The sequence below is a fragment of the Macaca thibetana genome, chromosome X, assembly GCF_024542745.1.
Source record: "Macaca thibetana thibetana isolate TM-01 chromosome X, ASM2454274v1, whole genome shotgun sequence".
Classification (NCBI taxonomy): Eukaryota; Metazoa; Chordata; class Mammalia; order Primates; family Cercopithecidae; genus Macaca; species Macaca thibetana.
In genome coordinates, this window is record NC_065598.1 from 98,750,177 (window position 1) to 98,764,521 (window position 14,345).

The 14,345-nt window shown below is 38.7% G+C and overlaps 1 protein-coding gene across 2 annotated transcripts; it reads left to right on the forward strand.

Moving 5' to 3' along the window:
* Positions 1-9,228: 9,228 nt before the first annotated feature.
* On the forward strand, positions 9,229-11,379 carry TCEAL7 (transcription elongation factor A like 7). Of its 2 annotated transcripts, none has more exons than XM_050776067.1 (3): positions 9,229-9,355; positions 10,024-10,088; positions 10,424-11,379. In XM_050776067.1, exon 3 carries the CDS (start codon positions 10,451-10,453, stop codon positions 10,751-10,753), a length of 303 nt encoding a protein of 100 aa, XP_050632024.1. In that variant the 5' UTR covers positions 9,229-9,355; positions 10,024-10,088; positions 10,424-10,450; the 3' UTR covers positions 10,754-11,379. The 2 variants fall into 2 exon arrangements, with proteins under 2 accessions (XP_050632024.1, XP_050632025.1); XM_050776068.1 differs by having other exon boundaries at positions 9,235-9,408.
* Positions 11,380-14,345: the final 2,966 nt, after the last annotated feature.

Below are 14,345 nucleotides of genomic sequence, written 5' to 3' on the forward strand. Positions count from 1 at the left end.
GCGGTTACTTCGCAGTTCAGCTAAACCAAATATAAGATCATATCATCTGCAAACAAGGATAACTTGACTTCTTCCTTTGCAATTTGGATGCCCTTTATTTGTTTCTCTTGTCTGATTGCTCTAGCTAGAACTTCCAGTACTATGTTGAATAACAGTGGTGAAAGTGGACATGGCATCCTTGTCTTGTTCCAGTTCTTACAGGAAAGGCTTTCAGTTTTTCCTCATTCAGTATGATACTAGCTGTAGGTCTGTTGTATATGGCTTTTATTATGTTGAGGTATGTTCCTTCTATACCCAGTTTTTTGTAGGGCATTTAACATGAAGGGATGTTGAATTTTATTAAATGCTTTTTCAGCATCAATTGAAATGATCACATGGTTTTTGTGCTTCATTCTGTTAATATGATGCATCATAATGATTGATTTGTGTATGTCGAACCATTTTTGCACCCCTGGGATAAAACTCACTTGGACATAATGAATGGATCTTTTTAATGTATCATAGAATATGGTTTGCTAGTATTTTGTTAAGGTTTATTTGTATCAATATTCATCAAAGATATTGGCTTATAGTTTTCTTTTTTTGACGTGTCTTTTGTCTGGTTTTGATATCAAGGTAACACTGACTTTGTAGAATGAGTTTGGAAGTAGTCCCCCCTCTAGTTTTGGAATAGTTTCCGTAGGATTTGTATGATGAGGTTTCACCATATTGGCCAGGCTGGTCTTGAACTCCTGACCTCAAGTGATCTGCCTGCTTCGGCCTCCCAAAGTGCTGGGATTACAGGCGTAAGCAACCATGCCCGGCCCTCCTGCTTGGATTTTGATTGTGATTGCATTTAATCTGAAGATCACTTGGGAAAGGAGAACTGACATCTTAACAATATTAAGTCTCCTCAAAAATATCCATAAATAATGATATATTTCTATATTCATTTATTTGTTTTATTCTATTTACTTTGGGTTTAATATCCTTTTATTCTCTAGCTTTTGTACATAAAAATTTAGATAATCGATGTTAGACCTCTCTTTTTTTCTAATATAAGCATTTAAAATTACAAATTTCTCCCCAAACACCATTTTAACAGCATCTCCAAAATTCGATATGTTATCGTTGAGTTTGAAATATTTCTATTTTTTCTGTAATTTATTTATTTATTTAACCTATTGTTTTACAATATTTGTAGCTTTTTCTAGATATTTAATGTTTCTGTTTTTTAATTAAGTACATTTTTGGTATTCAGAGAACACACTCTGTAAGTCCTATTCAAGTGAGTCCAGATAGCATGAAAGCGTACTGTGGTTAGAGAGGAAAAAATGCTTTCATGATTAACTTGAATTTAAAACGTTAAGCTAACAAAATAAGTTATCTTTTTCTATTTGTTCCTTTGAAGTGGTAAGCCCTACTATTGGCTGAAACATTATTCTGGATGTTTCTGTGAGGGTATTTTCTGGATGAGATTAACATTTAAACTTGTGGACTTTGAGTAAAGCAGATTGCTCTGTATAATGTGGGTGGGCCTCATCCAATCAGTTGAAGGCCTTAATAGAACTAAAGACTGACCTCCTCTGAGCAAGAGGGGATTCTGCTGGCAAACAGCCTTCAGACTGGCACTGCAACATCAACTCTCCTTGGGTCTGCAGCCTGCCTGCCTACCCTGCAGATTTTGGGCTTGTCAGTCTCCATAATTGCATGAATCTATTCCATGAGCCTACACACACACACACACACACACACACACACACACACACACCCTATTGGCTCTATTTCTCTGGAGAACCTTGACTAATTCAGACATCTAGTTGTGAAAACCATAGACAAAGAGCCCCTCTGCCCCCTTCCCCTAATTCTCCAAATGACTTCAGTGGCCACCTTTTTAAAATATTTGTTTTAAATATTCATATTTTAAAAATGTAAACATTGCATTTCAAATTGTGCCAGTATCCTGCACATTTTGAGTTACCCATGGGTACTGACTCACTCAGCATCTGTTTTCTTACATAGTTGATAATCACCAGGAGCTGCTAAGAAGCCCAGGTATAAATCCCACAGGAACTGGCTAATAACTGAGCCAAATAGGCATGGAGGAGACAACACAGGCAGATGATCTGTTGTGTAACCATAGACAAGCATCAGATTTCTCATGTGTTAAATGTAGAAAAGAATCTTTACCTTATAGGCTGATGAGGGGTTACATGGGATAGTGCACTGGCTTACACACCTAGCCTATGCTTGGCACATAGCAGAAAACGACCAAAGCTGAGGTTTTCAGAGGTCTCTAGAGGGCAAATACCATGTCCTCATGGGTATCCTTCCCACCTACCCATCCACTCAAAATTGACACAGATCAGTGGACATGCAATCAATTATCGTAACCGCCTTTCATTGAGTTCCACAGGTGTAAGGACCTATTATTTGTCAAATTTCATTATCCAGGGATAAACATGTTTGACAGGGTGGTATATATTTTTATGTATCTGGTATTATTTTCATATTCTTTTATATTCTTTTTACCATGAACAATGTATCCTGGCAATATTTTACATTAGACATGTTAGATATACCTGATCTTTTCAAATGGCTACATAATATTCTATTACACGGATAACTACATTTTATTGACTATAGATGAACATTTTGGTTGTTCTTAGTTTTTGTTTTCCTTTTCTAAAGTAAGCTTACTTTTCACCAGCAAAGTTCGTGCAAAGATCAGGTACTCAATATATTTTTGCCACCTTATACCACTGGTTTTTAGGATCTTCCCTATTAGTTCCTTAGGTAAATCCTTAGATGTGATAAATTTGCCTTCAGAATTGTAACACCATTTTCTACCCCCAATAACAGTATAGAGAACTTCCTATTCATCCACACCCACATAAAACTTGTATTTTCATATTCATACATTCTAATTTTTCAATACATTTTCTTGCCTTATCGGTAAGCTAACCTTTCTTTTATTATTCATTCTTAGCTTATTATTGTTTCAATTTTTTAACATCTAAATGTTTAATTCATTCAGATCTCTTTTTAGGATTGGGAAAATTTATATTATCCTAAAGTATTAACCAATTATCTCGACAGCATGTCTTTACTGTTAAATTGTGAGCTATAACACATCTATTAAAAAGTGCAGTAATCATAAATAAATAATTATAAAACAAACGTCCAGGTAACATATAACCAAACTCGGGTCAAGAAATAGAACTTTACAAGCACCTGTAACCCATCAGGTGATTTTTTTTTACTAATTACAAAATACTACCTTCTTCCCAGAGGTAACCATTATCCTAACTTTTACAATAATTATTTCCTTATTGTTCTTTAGAGTTTTACCACCTATAAATGCCCTTCCAACCATTTACTTTTGCCTGCAGTTTAACTGTATGTAAATTTAATCATACTGCTTTTATTTATTTGGTCTTTATACTACTCAAATTATGTTAGTTATGTCCATCCATGTTTTTATGTATAGATCTAGTTCATTCTCATTGCCATTTACTATATCATTTCATGAATGTAACATATTTATTCATTCTCATCTTTATGGATATTATTTTCAAATTTTTGGTTATTTACAAATAATGTTTCCATTAACATTCATACACATCTCTAATGGGTATTTATTAGAAGTTGGATTGCTGGGTTATAGGTATCCATATCTTCACCTTTAGTAGATAATGCCAAAATATTTTCCAAAGTGATTGCATCATTTACACTCCCAACAGAACATTTCTTTCTGGATACTAGTTTTTTGTGAGTTATATCTGAAATATATTCAAAAGTAGTTTAGAAAGATAAAACAAAACCTGAGTGTATCCACCTTTATGCTGTAACAATTTCAATTTATGGTCAACCTGTTTTTATTCCCACCCACTTCTTTCCTACCATATTATTTCAAAGCAAATTCCAGACAGTATATATTTTCATCTATTGATGTATCAGTATGTATATCTAAAAGATAAGCCCTTTATACATTTAGCCACAATATCATTATTATACCTAAAAATAACTCCTTGATATCAAACATCTATTCAGTGTTCAAATTTTCATTTGTTCCATAAATTATCATGGTTTCTTTTGTTACATTTGTTTCACTGAGGATCCAACACACATTACCCTTGCTTTATACATCTCTTAATTCTCTTTTAATCCAAAGGTTTCCCATTCATTTTTATAAAATATGCTTTTATTGTGGTAAAATATACATAACTTAAAATTTACCATTTTAACCATGTTTAAGTGTATGGTTCAGTGACATTAAGTACACTCACATTGTTGTGCAACCATCACTACTGTTCGTCTCCAGAACTTTTTCATCTTCCCAAACTGAAACTCTGTACCTTTTAAATAATAACTCCTCATTTTTTTTTGCTTCCCCCAGCCTCTGGCAACCGCTGTTCTACTTTCTGTCTCTATGAATTTGACTACTCTAGGTACCTCATATAAGTGGAAACATAAAATATCAATCCTTTTCTGCCTGGCTTATTTCACTTAACATAATGTCTTCAAGGTTTGTCTATGTTGTAGCATGTATCAGAATTTACTTTCTTTTTAAGGCTGTATAATATCCCATTGTATGTATATACCACACTTTTATTCATTCATCTGTCCATGGACATTTCTTGTTCTGAAATCTACTGTGCTGATATTAATCTAACCATTCCATCTTTCTTATGATTCATGTTTCTATACTATTTCTTTTTTCATTCTTTTACTATTAACCAATGTGTGTCTGTAAAGTGTGTTTCCGCATAAAACCAATTACCCCATATTCTTGCTTATAAGTAGGAGCTAAACATTGAATACATATGAACACAAAGAAAGGAACAACAGATACCAGGGCCTACTTGGGTGGAGGGTGGGAGAAGAGTGAGGATCGAAAAAATTACCTATTGGGTACTATGCTTATTAACCTGGGCGACAAAACAATCTATACACCAAACCCCCATGACATGCAATTTAACTATATAAAAAACCTGTACGTGGCCAGGTGCGGTGGCTCATGCCTGTAATCCCAGCACTTTGGGAGGCCAAGGCAGGCGGATCACAAAGTCAGGAGATCGAGACCATTTTGGCTAACACGGTGAACCCCATCTCTACTAAAAATACAAAAAATTAGCCGGGCGTGGTGGCGGGCACTTGTAATCCCAGCTACTCGGGAGGCTGAGGCAGGAGAATGGCGTGAACCCAGGAGGCGGAGCTTGCAGTGAACTGAGATCGTGGCACTCAGAAAGACAGAACTGGTAGAATACATAAAGAAATATATGAAAAGAGATTTATTAGGGGAATTGGCTCACTTGATTATGGAGGCTGAGAAGTCCTACAATAGGCTGTCTGCAAGCTGGAGAGTGAGGAAGGCTGATAGTGTGGCTCAATCCAATTCCAAAGACCTCAGACCCATGAAATCCAATGGTGTAATTATCAGTCTGAGGCCAAAGGCCTGAGAGCCCCAGGTGGGGTGTATGGTGAGGGTTGTGAGGGGTGGCTGCTGGTGTGGTTCCTGGAGTCCAAAGGTCAGAGAACCTGGAGTTATGGTGTCCAAGGGCAGGAGAAGATGATTTTCCTAGCTCCAGTAGAGAAATGGTGAAAATTCACCTTTCCTCCACCTTTTTGTTCCATTAATCCTTCAGCTGGTTAAATGATGCCCACTCACATTGAGGCTGCCCTCTTCCCCCACTCAATCCACCGATTCACATGTAAATCTCCTCTGGAAATACCCTCACAGACACACCTGAGGAAGCCCAATCATTTTAATTAAAAGCAAAACCACCTAGTTTTCCCTTTGAGCAGGAGAGAGACTGGCTCAGTGCCCACCGAGGCACTGAGAATAAATAATGCTTTAACAGCTATCTGAGTAACCCTTAATCTAGTCAAGCTGACACCCAAAATCAACCACTACACTCTCCTTTTTTAGCTGGCATGCTTAGGCAATTAATGTTTGATGTAATGATTAATACAATTGGATTTAAAACTAGTATTTTGCTATTTGCTTGCAGAAGTCCCATCTTTTTATTTTTCCTTTTTACCCTTTTTTCGTGCCTTATTAAAAATTAATTGAGATGTGAGGAGCTAGACGTCAGCAAAATGGCAGAACAGGACTTTCCTGCACTCATCCTCCCACAGAAACATCAATTTAAACAACGATCTGGGCACAAAAATACTTTCGCAAGAGCTAAGGAAACCAGCTGGCAGATTACAGCACCTGGGTATAGAACAGAAATAAGAAAAACACACTGAAAAGGATAGGAAGGAAAGTTTTACATTACCCACATCACCCCTTCCTGAATCCCATGCTGCACAGCTTGGAGGTACCATCCACTTGGGGGAAGAAGGAAGTGAACACCAGACTTTTTCTTGGATCCTAACACTAGGCCCATCCCAGTAATATCCAGCGCTGGACACACCCCCATGGCCCCAGACTCTAGGCCAGTACCTGCAGACTGAGCCTCCAGGCCTGCTTTAGCACTAGTCTGGATCCCACAGCCCCAGGCTCCAGGCCTGCTCTAAAAACTCAAGTGTCTAGGCCTGCCCCACTGCCAAACTGAATCCCTGGGCTGCAGGCTTCAGCTTCACCCGCCTCCCCCATCCCTGGTGCCAGACCTGCCCCCACATATTGAGGCTTCAGGCCTGCCCTTGGTACCTGTCAGTCATGTATTAAATGTTTTACACATATTAAATATGTAATTTAGTCCTGAAAACTCTGTGAGATACTTCAAATTATTAGCCTCATTTTACAGACAAAGCGCAAGTTTATACAAAAGCTAAGTAAGTACAATTAATTCAAACTGGGATCTGTCCAATGCCATTCTTCTAACTAATATGCAAAGTCAGGCCGGGCGCGGTGGCTCAAGCCTGTAATCCCAGCACTTTGAGAGGCCGAGACGGGCAGATCACGAGGTCAGGAGATCGAGACCATCCTGGCTAACACGGTGAAACCTCGTCTCTACTACTAAAAAAAAAAAAAAAAAAAAAAAAAAAAAAAAAAAAAAATACTAATATGCAAAGTCTTCAACACCTGAATCCTTCCAGCCATTTTGTAACTCTGAGTTTAACCATCTGCATGAAAAGCTGTTCACAGAGGATTCAGGAATTTTTCTCCCCACCAACGAATTTTTTGCCTCTATCACAACTAATCATTCCTTAATAACTGTGACAACGATACTCTACTCTTTTTAAGGCTTTTTTCTGACCACTGAACTTTTTTCTGGAGTCATTTACATCAAACTGATTAGTGGTAACTTTATATTCATAATGAGCTGCAATCTTCCTAAAAACAACTTATAAGACGTTTACACATCCCCCTTTCTATTGAATATATTCCAAGCTAACAAATCAAGAGCAAATCTACTTAGACAAGTACCCAAATCCTTAGCAACAAAAAGTTTAGTGTGTTGGGTGGCTAAATGTGACTAATTTTTGTTAGTACTACAAGTAACTTTCAATACATCAGTATGGCTAAATAAGGTCATGGAAAACATAAATAGGATGGAGATGTCTAAGGAAAATGAAAAACTATTCTTTTCTGAATGAGAGTGTTGAAAAAAGTTGGGATATTTGGGGTACAGTATTGAAGAAAAAAAGGGTTATGTGTATGGTATATAAACTGGGAGAAAGAGGGCATGATACTGAGCTCAAACTAGTAAAAATTTGTGACTTACGGTTGCGATCTGGAAATCTAAGGGCAAGGTGCTGTAGGATCATGGTCTCAGTGACTCACCTAATAGAAGGACCTCACATGCCCCTTTTGAGGAGCCCCTCAAAAGGGTAGGTTCCAACTGACTTGTACATCTTAAACTTCAAAAAATGTGTCTGCCTCACATGAAAAAATGCTCATCATCACTGGCCATCAGAGAAATGCAAATCAAAACCACAATGAGATACCATCTCACACCAGTTAGAATGGCGATCATTAAAAAGTCAGGAAACAACAGGTGCTGGAGAGGATGTGGAGAAATAGGAACACTTTTACATTGTTGGTGGGATTATAAACTAGTTCAACCATTATGGAAAACAGTATGGCGATTCCTCAAGGATCTAGAACTAGATGTACCATATGACCCAGCCATCCCATTACTGGGTATATACCCAAAGGATTATAAATCATGCTGCTATAAAGACACATGCACACATATGTTTATTGCGGCACTATTCACAATAGCAAAGACTTGGAATCAACCCAAATGTCCATCAGTGACAGACTGGATTAAGAAAATGTGGCACATATACACCATGGAATACTATGTAGCCATAAAAAAGGATGAGTTTGTGTCCTTTGTAGGGACATGGATGCAGCTGGAAACCATCATTCTTAGCAAACTATCACAAGAACAGAAAACCAAACACCGCATGTTCTCACTCATAGGTGGGAACTGAACAATGAGATCACTTGGACTCAGGAAGGGGAACATCACACACCGGGGCCTATCATGGGGAGGGGGGAGGGGGGAGGGATTGCATTGGGAGTTATACCTGATGTAAATGACGAGTTGATGGGTGCTGACGAGTTGATGGGTGCAGCACAGCAACATGGCACAAGTATACATATGTAACAAACCTGCACGTTATGCACATGTACCCTAGAACTTAAAGTATAATAATAATAATTAAAAAATGTGTCTGCCTAAAGGATCTATATTTATATTATGACTTCAGCAGCAGAAACAGGTGGCTGGCCTTCTTATCCTCCTAACTTGAATCTTTTTTCAAATGTACATATCCTTATCATATTTCTGATTATTAAAAATATATGTTTATGGAAAAATTGGAAAAGAATAAGAAATTATCAAAACAAAAGTAAGAAGCACAATCTAAATTATTACCTCCTTTTCTAATTCACCCCATTCCCTCCAATCTGGTTTCAAGGATTGAACTGCAAGAGAAATGATGGCTATTGGTGGCTGAGGGGAGATTGGATGGAGGAGACTGCCACTTTTCTTTTCTTATAGCTTAGAAAAGGATAAGTAATCCTCCCTCTCAGCACAACCACAAAAAAAGTAACAATGGTTAATATAACTTTGGGAAAATGCAGCCCCTCCCTGGTAATCAGAGAAAGACAAATTCCGACCACAGGGAGAAGGGGCCACTTTTGACCTCTGGAATTAGCAAAGACAAAAATGAGTGACAGGGCCTGGTGTGGTGGGGGGTGGGAGGTTGGTAAGCCGGTCCACTTCTGCAGAGCTGCTGGTGGGAGGGGAAAGTGGGGACCAGAGATGGGGAAATGACATAATCCTCACGTGATCAGGAGCTGACGTGAACCGAAGTCCTTATATTCCCGGGCTTCTTTCTCCTCTGGGTACCAGCTCCTTTCTGCCCTGCAGACAAGCGTGCCGTGCGTGCTTGTGGCCAAGGGAAGGAAGAGGTAAATTCCTTAAATCCCAGCAGGTTGGAGTGAAGGAACCACTGGACCCCTGGGTCAGTAGTGGGTGAATCTAATGACTGGAATAGGTCCAGGCTTGCTTTCCCAAAACCGCTGCAAAATCGTCGGAGATAATTGTATCTTTTGCAGTAGGGAGTAAGGGGGTAGGTCGAAATCTTTTGAGAGACACCTAGAGATTTAGTGATAGCTTTGAAATAATCGGCTTCTCTCACCCTGGCATACTTTCTTTTTATCCTTCTGGTCTTTCTCCAATTTTGTCAAGAGAAAATTTTAGGCCTGGGGTATGGGTTGGTGGGTGGAGAAAGGCTGAAATCTTGGGATGGAGACAACAGAAATTTAGAGATCATTTGAAAATAGTTCACCTCACTCAATGCCGGCTTGTGGTGGTGGGGTGGGGCGCGGGACGCTGCGAAGGAGGGAGACGCGGGCCTTGCAAGGCCCAGGCCTGAGGGTGAGGAGTGGGGAGTGGAAACGGAAATCCTGAAGGAAAAGACAGAGACAGGAAGGAGGTACCAGGAGGTAGAAATCCGGGAGGCGATGACGGTGATGATGAGAATCCCAGGTTCAAAATAATAACGTCTGTCTTGTCTCTGGAGCTGGTTGATTCACAGATAGCTCCTTCCTCCCCGCCCCTTCCTTTTTGTTTGCAGGTCCCAGGGTCTGTGTTCACACACATCTGGGGGAAAGAAAAAGAGCAGGAAACTACCCCGCACAGGTCAGTATGACAGAGGCACTTAGACTGAGATCTCTGAGGGTAGGAGTCGGGAAGGGCAAAAGCTAGGCGAAATTTGCGGCTTCGCAGTACATCTCCTTTTCTGCTCCCCCTCTCCCGCCCATTGGAGAGGCCATTAGCCTTGTCTGCTGGGGACATGGTGGGTTCCTGAAGTGGGAGGGGAGAAAACGGGGAGATGAGAGGGTGGAGGGAGCTGCGGCTGACTTATGAGGTCTGGACCTGTGGGGTAGGGATGGGAAAGTATCTTGCCTCAGAGAGAAACTGACAATCCTGTTTCAAAAGTAACGAAGCAATTTATCTCTACATTTTCTCTCTAGAGTTAAGCAGGAAACAACAACAACATCATGCAAAAACCCTGCAAAGAAAACGAAGGAAAGCCAAAGTGCAGCGTGCCAAAGAGGGAGGAAGAACGCCCCTATGGAGAATTTGAACGCCAGCAAACAGAAGGGAATTTTAGACAGAGGCTGCTTCAGTCTCTCGAAGAATTTAAAGAGGACATAGACTATAGGCATTTTAAAGATGAAGAAATGACAAGGGAGGGAGATGAGATGGAAAGGTGCTTGGAAGAGATAAGGGGTCTGAGAAAGAAATTTAGGGCTCTGCATTCTAACCACAGGCATTCTCGGGACCGTCCTTATCCCATTTAATTAATTTCCCTGACAATTCAATTATTTTCTGTTATTAATGTTGCCCCTTTCTGTTTGTCTGCATTTTCTTGATAAAAATATTTGCTATCATTTTACTCCAGTCCTTTGATGTTGCTGAGATTTACATATGACTCTTGTCAACATCTCATCTTTTGACCCAATCTTATTCATTTAATAAGAGGTCTCATTCATTTGCATGGAAAAATGCTCATTGTATATTGCAAAGTGAAAATAACGAGTTGCAAAACAGTGTATACATATATGTGTGTATATATGTACACTTTATTTGTACATTTCTATGTGACATAATGCAAAGGAAAGTGTCTGATTTTATTATACACCAAAGGTTAACAGTGAATCTCTGTGTGATCTTTTTTCTTTTTTTTCTTTTTTGCCTGTCTGCATCTTCTCACTTGCCAAAAAATGAATATATGTTTATGTGTGTATATTACTTGTGTCACAAAAAACGCTAAAGTAGACACAGTAAAAGAACTTGTCAATCGCCTTCGGAAGGCAACGAAACACTTAATAAACTCTTAATAACAGAAGCGTAAAAATGAAATGTAAACCTTCAATTACCTCTGGATCTCTTAGCCAGAGGAATAAACTGGTAATTATTACAGATACACATGTTTAAGACTCAGTCTTTTCATAGGGAAAATATTTGCCTCACAGGGCTGCTGTGGGGAGGAAATGAGGCAGTAACCAGCTGTACTCAGTGGGATCTTGTTCCCTGCTGTGCATACAGAACGCCAACCCACTATAGAAGCACCAATAACTTCAAAGAGGGCCTGCCATGATTCAACTTGTACTCCGGAACAAGTCCAGTAGGCAGAGGTGGGGGCTTCCCTATCAGTCCTCTGTTACTGAGCCCCGTCTCCTCCCCTGGGTCCTGCCATGCCGGCCCAACACTGCGCCCCTTCTGCTGGGCCCTGTGCTCTCTGCTGGCCCCAGTGCTGCTGATGCACTGCAGTCATTCAGGGCCAAAATCCCACCGAGTTCCCTGGAGTCGTCAGTGGGTTGAACTCTGACTCTGGTCATCTAAAGCTTCTCTATGCTTTATAGTGACATTTAACACACGTGGGACTTCTCTAGGGTTGCTTGGGCCACAGTGTCTTTCAGAGAGAGCCCTTAGCAAAACAACACCATCTGTTTTCAATCACAAGACCCTTCCTTTCCATAGGAGTCAGATGTGATGAGTCCACTTGGGATTTGGACTGGAGTATAAATCTGAGTCAAAGGCATCATGCTGTATTCAGAGGTGCTGCTCTAAGTCTAAGGAATGAGGCTTTGTCCTCTTGTGAGATAATCTCTTCCTGAAGGCTCCTGGCAGGCCTGGCTTACTGTGTTCAGAATAGTCTTCGGAGACGTGTAAATTGCACAATGTGATACAGGAAACAAATCTAAAACCAAATCCCTGCTTTTCATTTTTTTCTCCCCGGAAACATGCAAAAATGCTTCATAAGACTAAGATGTGTGTGTGCGCGCGTATACACACACATAAATGTGTATGTGCATGTACATATATAAATATATATGCTTTGTAAGACATGTATACTAATACATATATGTTAAGCTTAATATATATGCTTTGTGAGACTATATATAAGCATATATAAATATACAGTCTTAATATATATTAGTATATATAATATATAAATGTCTATTACATATTATATATAATTATATATAAATATATAGTCTTAATATACATTAGTATATAAGTCTTACAAAGCATATATATGTAAATGTATAGAAATCTAAGCATTATTTCTAAACAGGATTTTTTACATTTTGCATCTCAAAGTAAAAACCACATCATAGTTTTTCATTATACTTCTATGGATTAATCTTATTAACATACAGTGGGTATTTAATAAATGTATACTTAGTTAGAATTATCGTGCCCAGTTTTACTTCTGATTACATTAAGTTGGCAATAACTCCTCTAGAAACTGTAACTTATATTTTTAAAAGGAGCCCAGTAAGAAAGGGATTATTCCCCAAATTCAGTCTATAAAATTATTCTAATGTTAAATAACTGGCACCTCTCAAAAAGTCATCTCCTTATATTATAATCATCTGGAGTGCTTCTAAAATGCAAAACTCTAGCCAGGCATGCTGGTGCACACCTGTAGTCCCAGCTACTGGGGAGGCTGAGGCAGAAGGATCACTTGAGCCCAGGAGTTTGAGGCTGTAGTGTGCAATGATCATGCCTGTGAATAGCCACTGCATTTCAGCCTGGGCAACAGAGTGACACCTCATCTCTGAAAAAAATAAATGCGAAATTCTGACATTTATCTCTCCATATACACACATACACGTGCAAACACACTGAGACAGAATCTCTGTGCATTTGGCCATGGCATCCCATTTTGGGATTCCCATGAAATCATGGTCTCCACTACTTCCTGATAAACATCATAGACCTTGTTTCATCTGGGCTGTACAGAGGGAGTCTTCTTATAATCAAAGACCATACTGGTTAATAATTGATCATTTGGGGCTCCTAAAAGGTAAAATGAGGGTATCATACCCTAAAAATTCTGGAGAGGACATAAATAGGGTACCCGTATAAATAGAGTACCCAAATAAATCTATTTGGAAAATAAACATTATTTAGCTTTACTAGGAGGCAATAAGACAATTCTAAAAAGAAACAATAAAAAGGACAAGATATTGCTACCAAATAGGCAAACAAATGTTTACTTATGATAATTTTATTGCAGATATAAGCATTTTCATACTGAATGAGAGAGTAAATAATGGTATCCATTTTTGTGCTTCTATTCACAATAAGTTCCAAATGCTGTCTATTTTTCATATTCTACGACCTAACTTCTATTGCTTTGAATTTGTCCTAAGAAAGTAATCATAGTTATGAGCAAATGTTTAGCTATATGCGTATTTACTTAAGGCTTTTGTGTATTTGCAAAAAAAATTAACCTAAGAATTGAGCATTATGGACTTTTCAATCAGAAGAAAAATAAACACAGATTCCTACTCCCCGAACACACAAAAATGTATCCCAAGTGGATTAAATATAAAAGTCTGAGAAACAAAAATGAAATATCACAATAAAAATCAAGAAAATAACTTTTATAATCTCGTGATAGTGATTATCTCCTTAAGCAAAAAAGAAACCCAGAGGTTATAAAGGAAAAAATATAAAAGGTACAAGGACAAGAAATAGCCTGAGAAGAAATATTTGTAATACCATGACAGATAATGGGAAAATATCCCTAATATCTCTATAGCTTTTAGAAATGGAAAAGGAAAAGATAAACCAGTAAAATATGTGCAGACTATACAACCTAGCACTTCCATTACACTGAATTACTGTAGAGATATATTTACAGATATGCACAGGAAAGCATAGATGATGTTTACTGTGACACTGTTTGTAAGAGCCAAAATATTAAAACCAGACTAAGGTATCAATAGGAAAATAGTCGGGGCCTATCAAGGGTGGGGGGGATTGCATTGGGAGTTATACCTGATGTAAATGACGAGTTGATGGGTGCTGACGAGTTGATGGGTGCAGCACACCAACATGGCACAAGTATACATATGTAACAAACCTGCATGTTAT

What these genes read in the sequence shown, in the direction of transcription:
- TCEAL7 (XM_050776067.1), top strand. Translation starts at nt 10,451, where the DNA reads ATGCAAAAACCCTGCAAAGAAAACGAAGGAAAGCCAAAGTGCAGCGTG.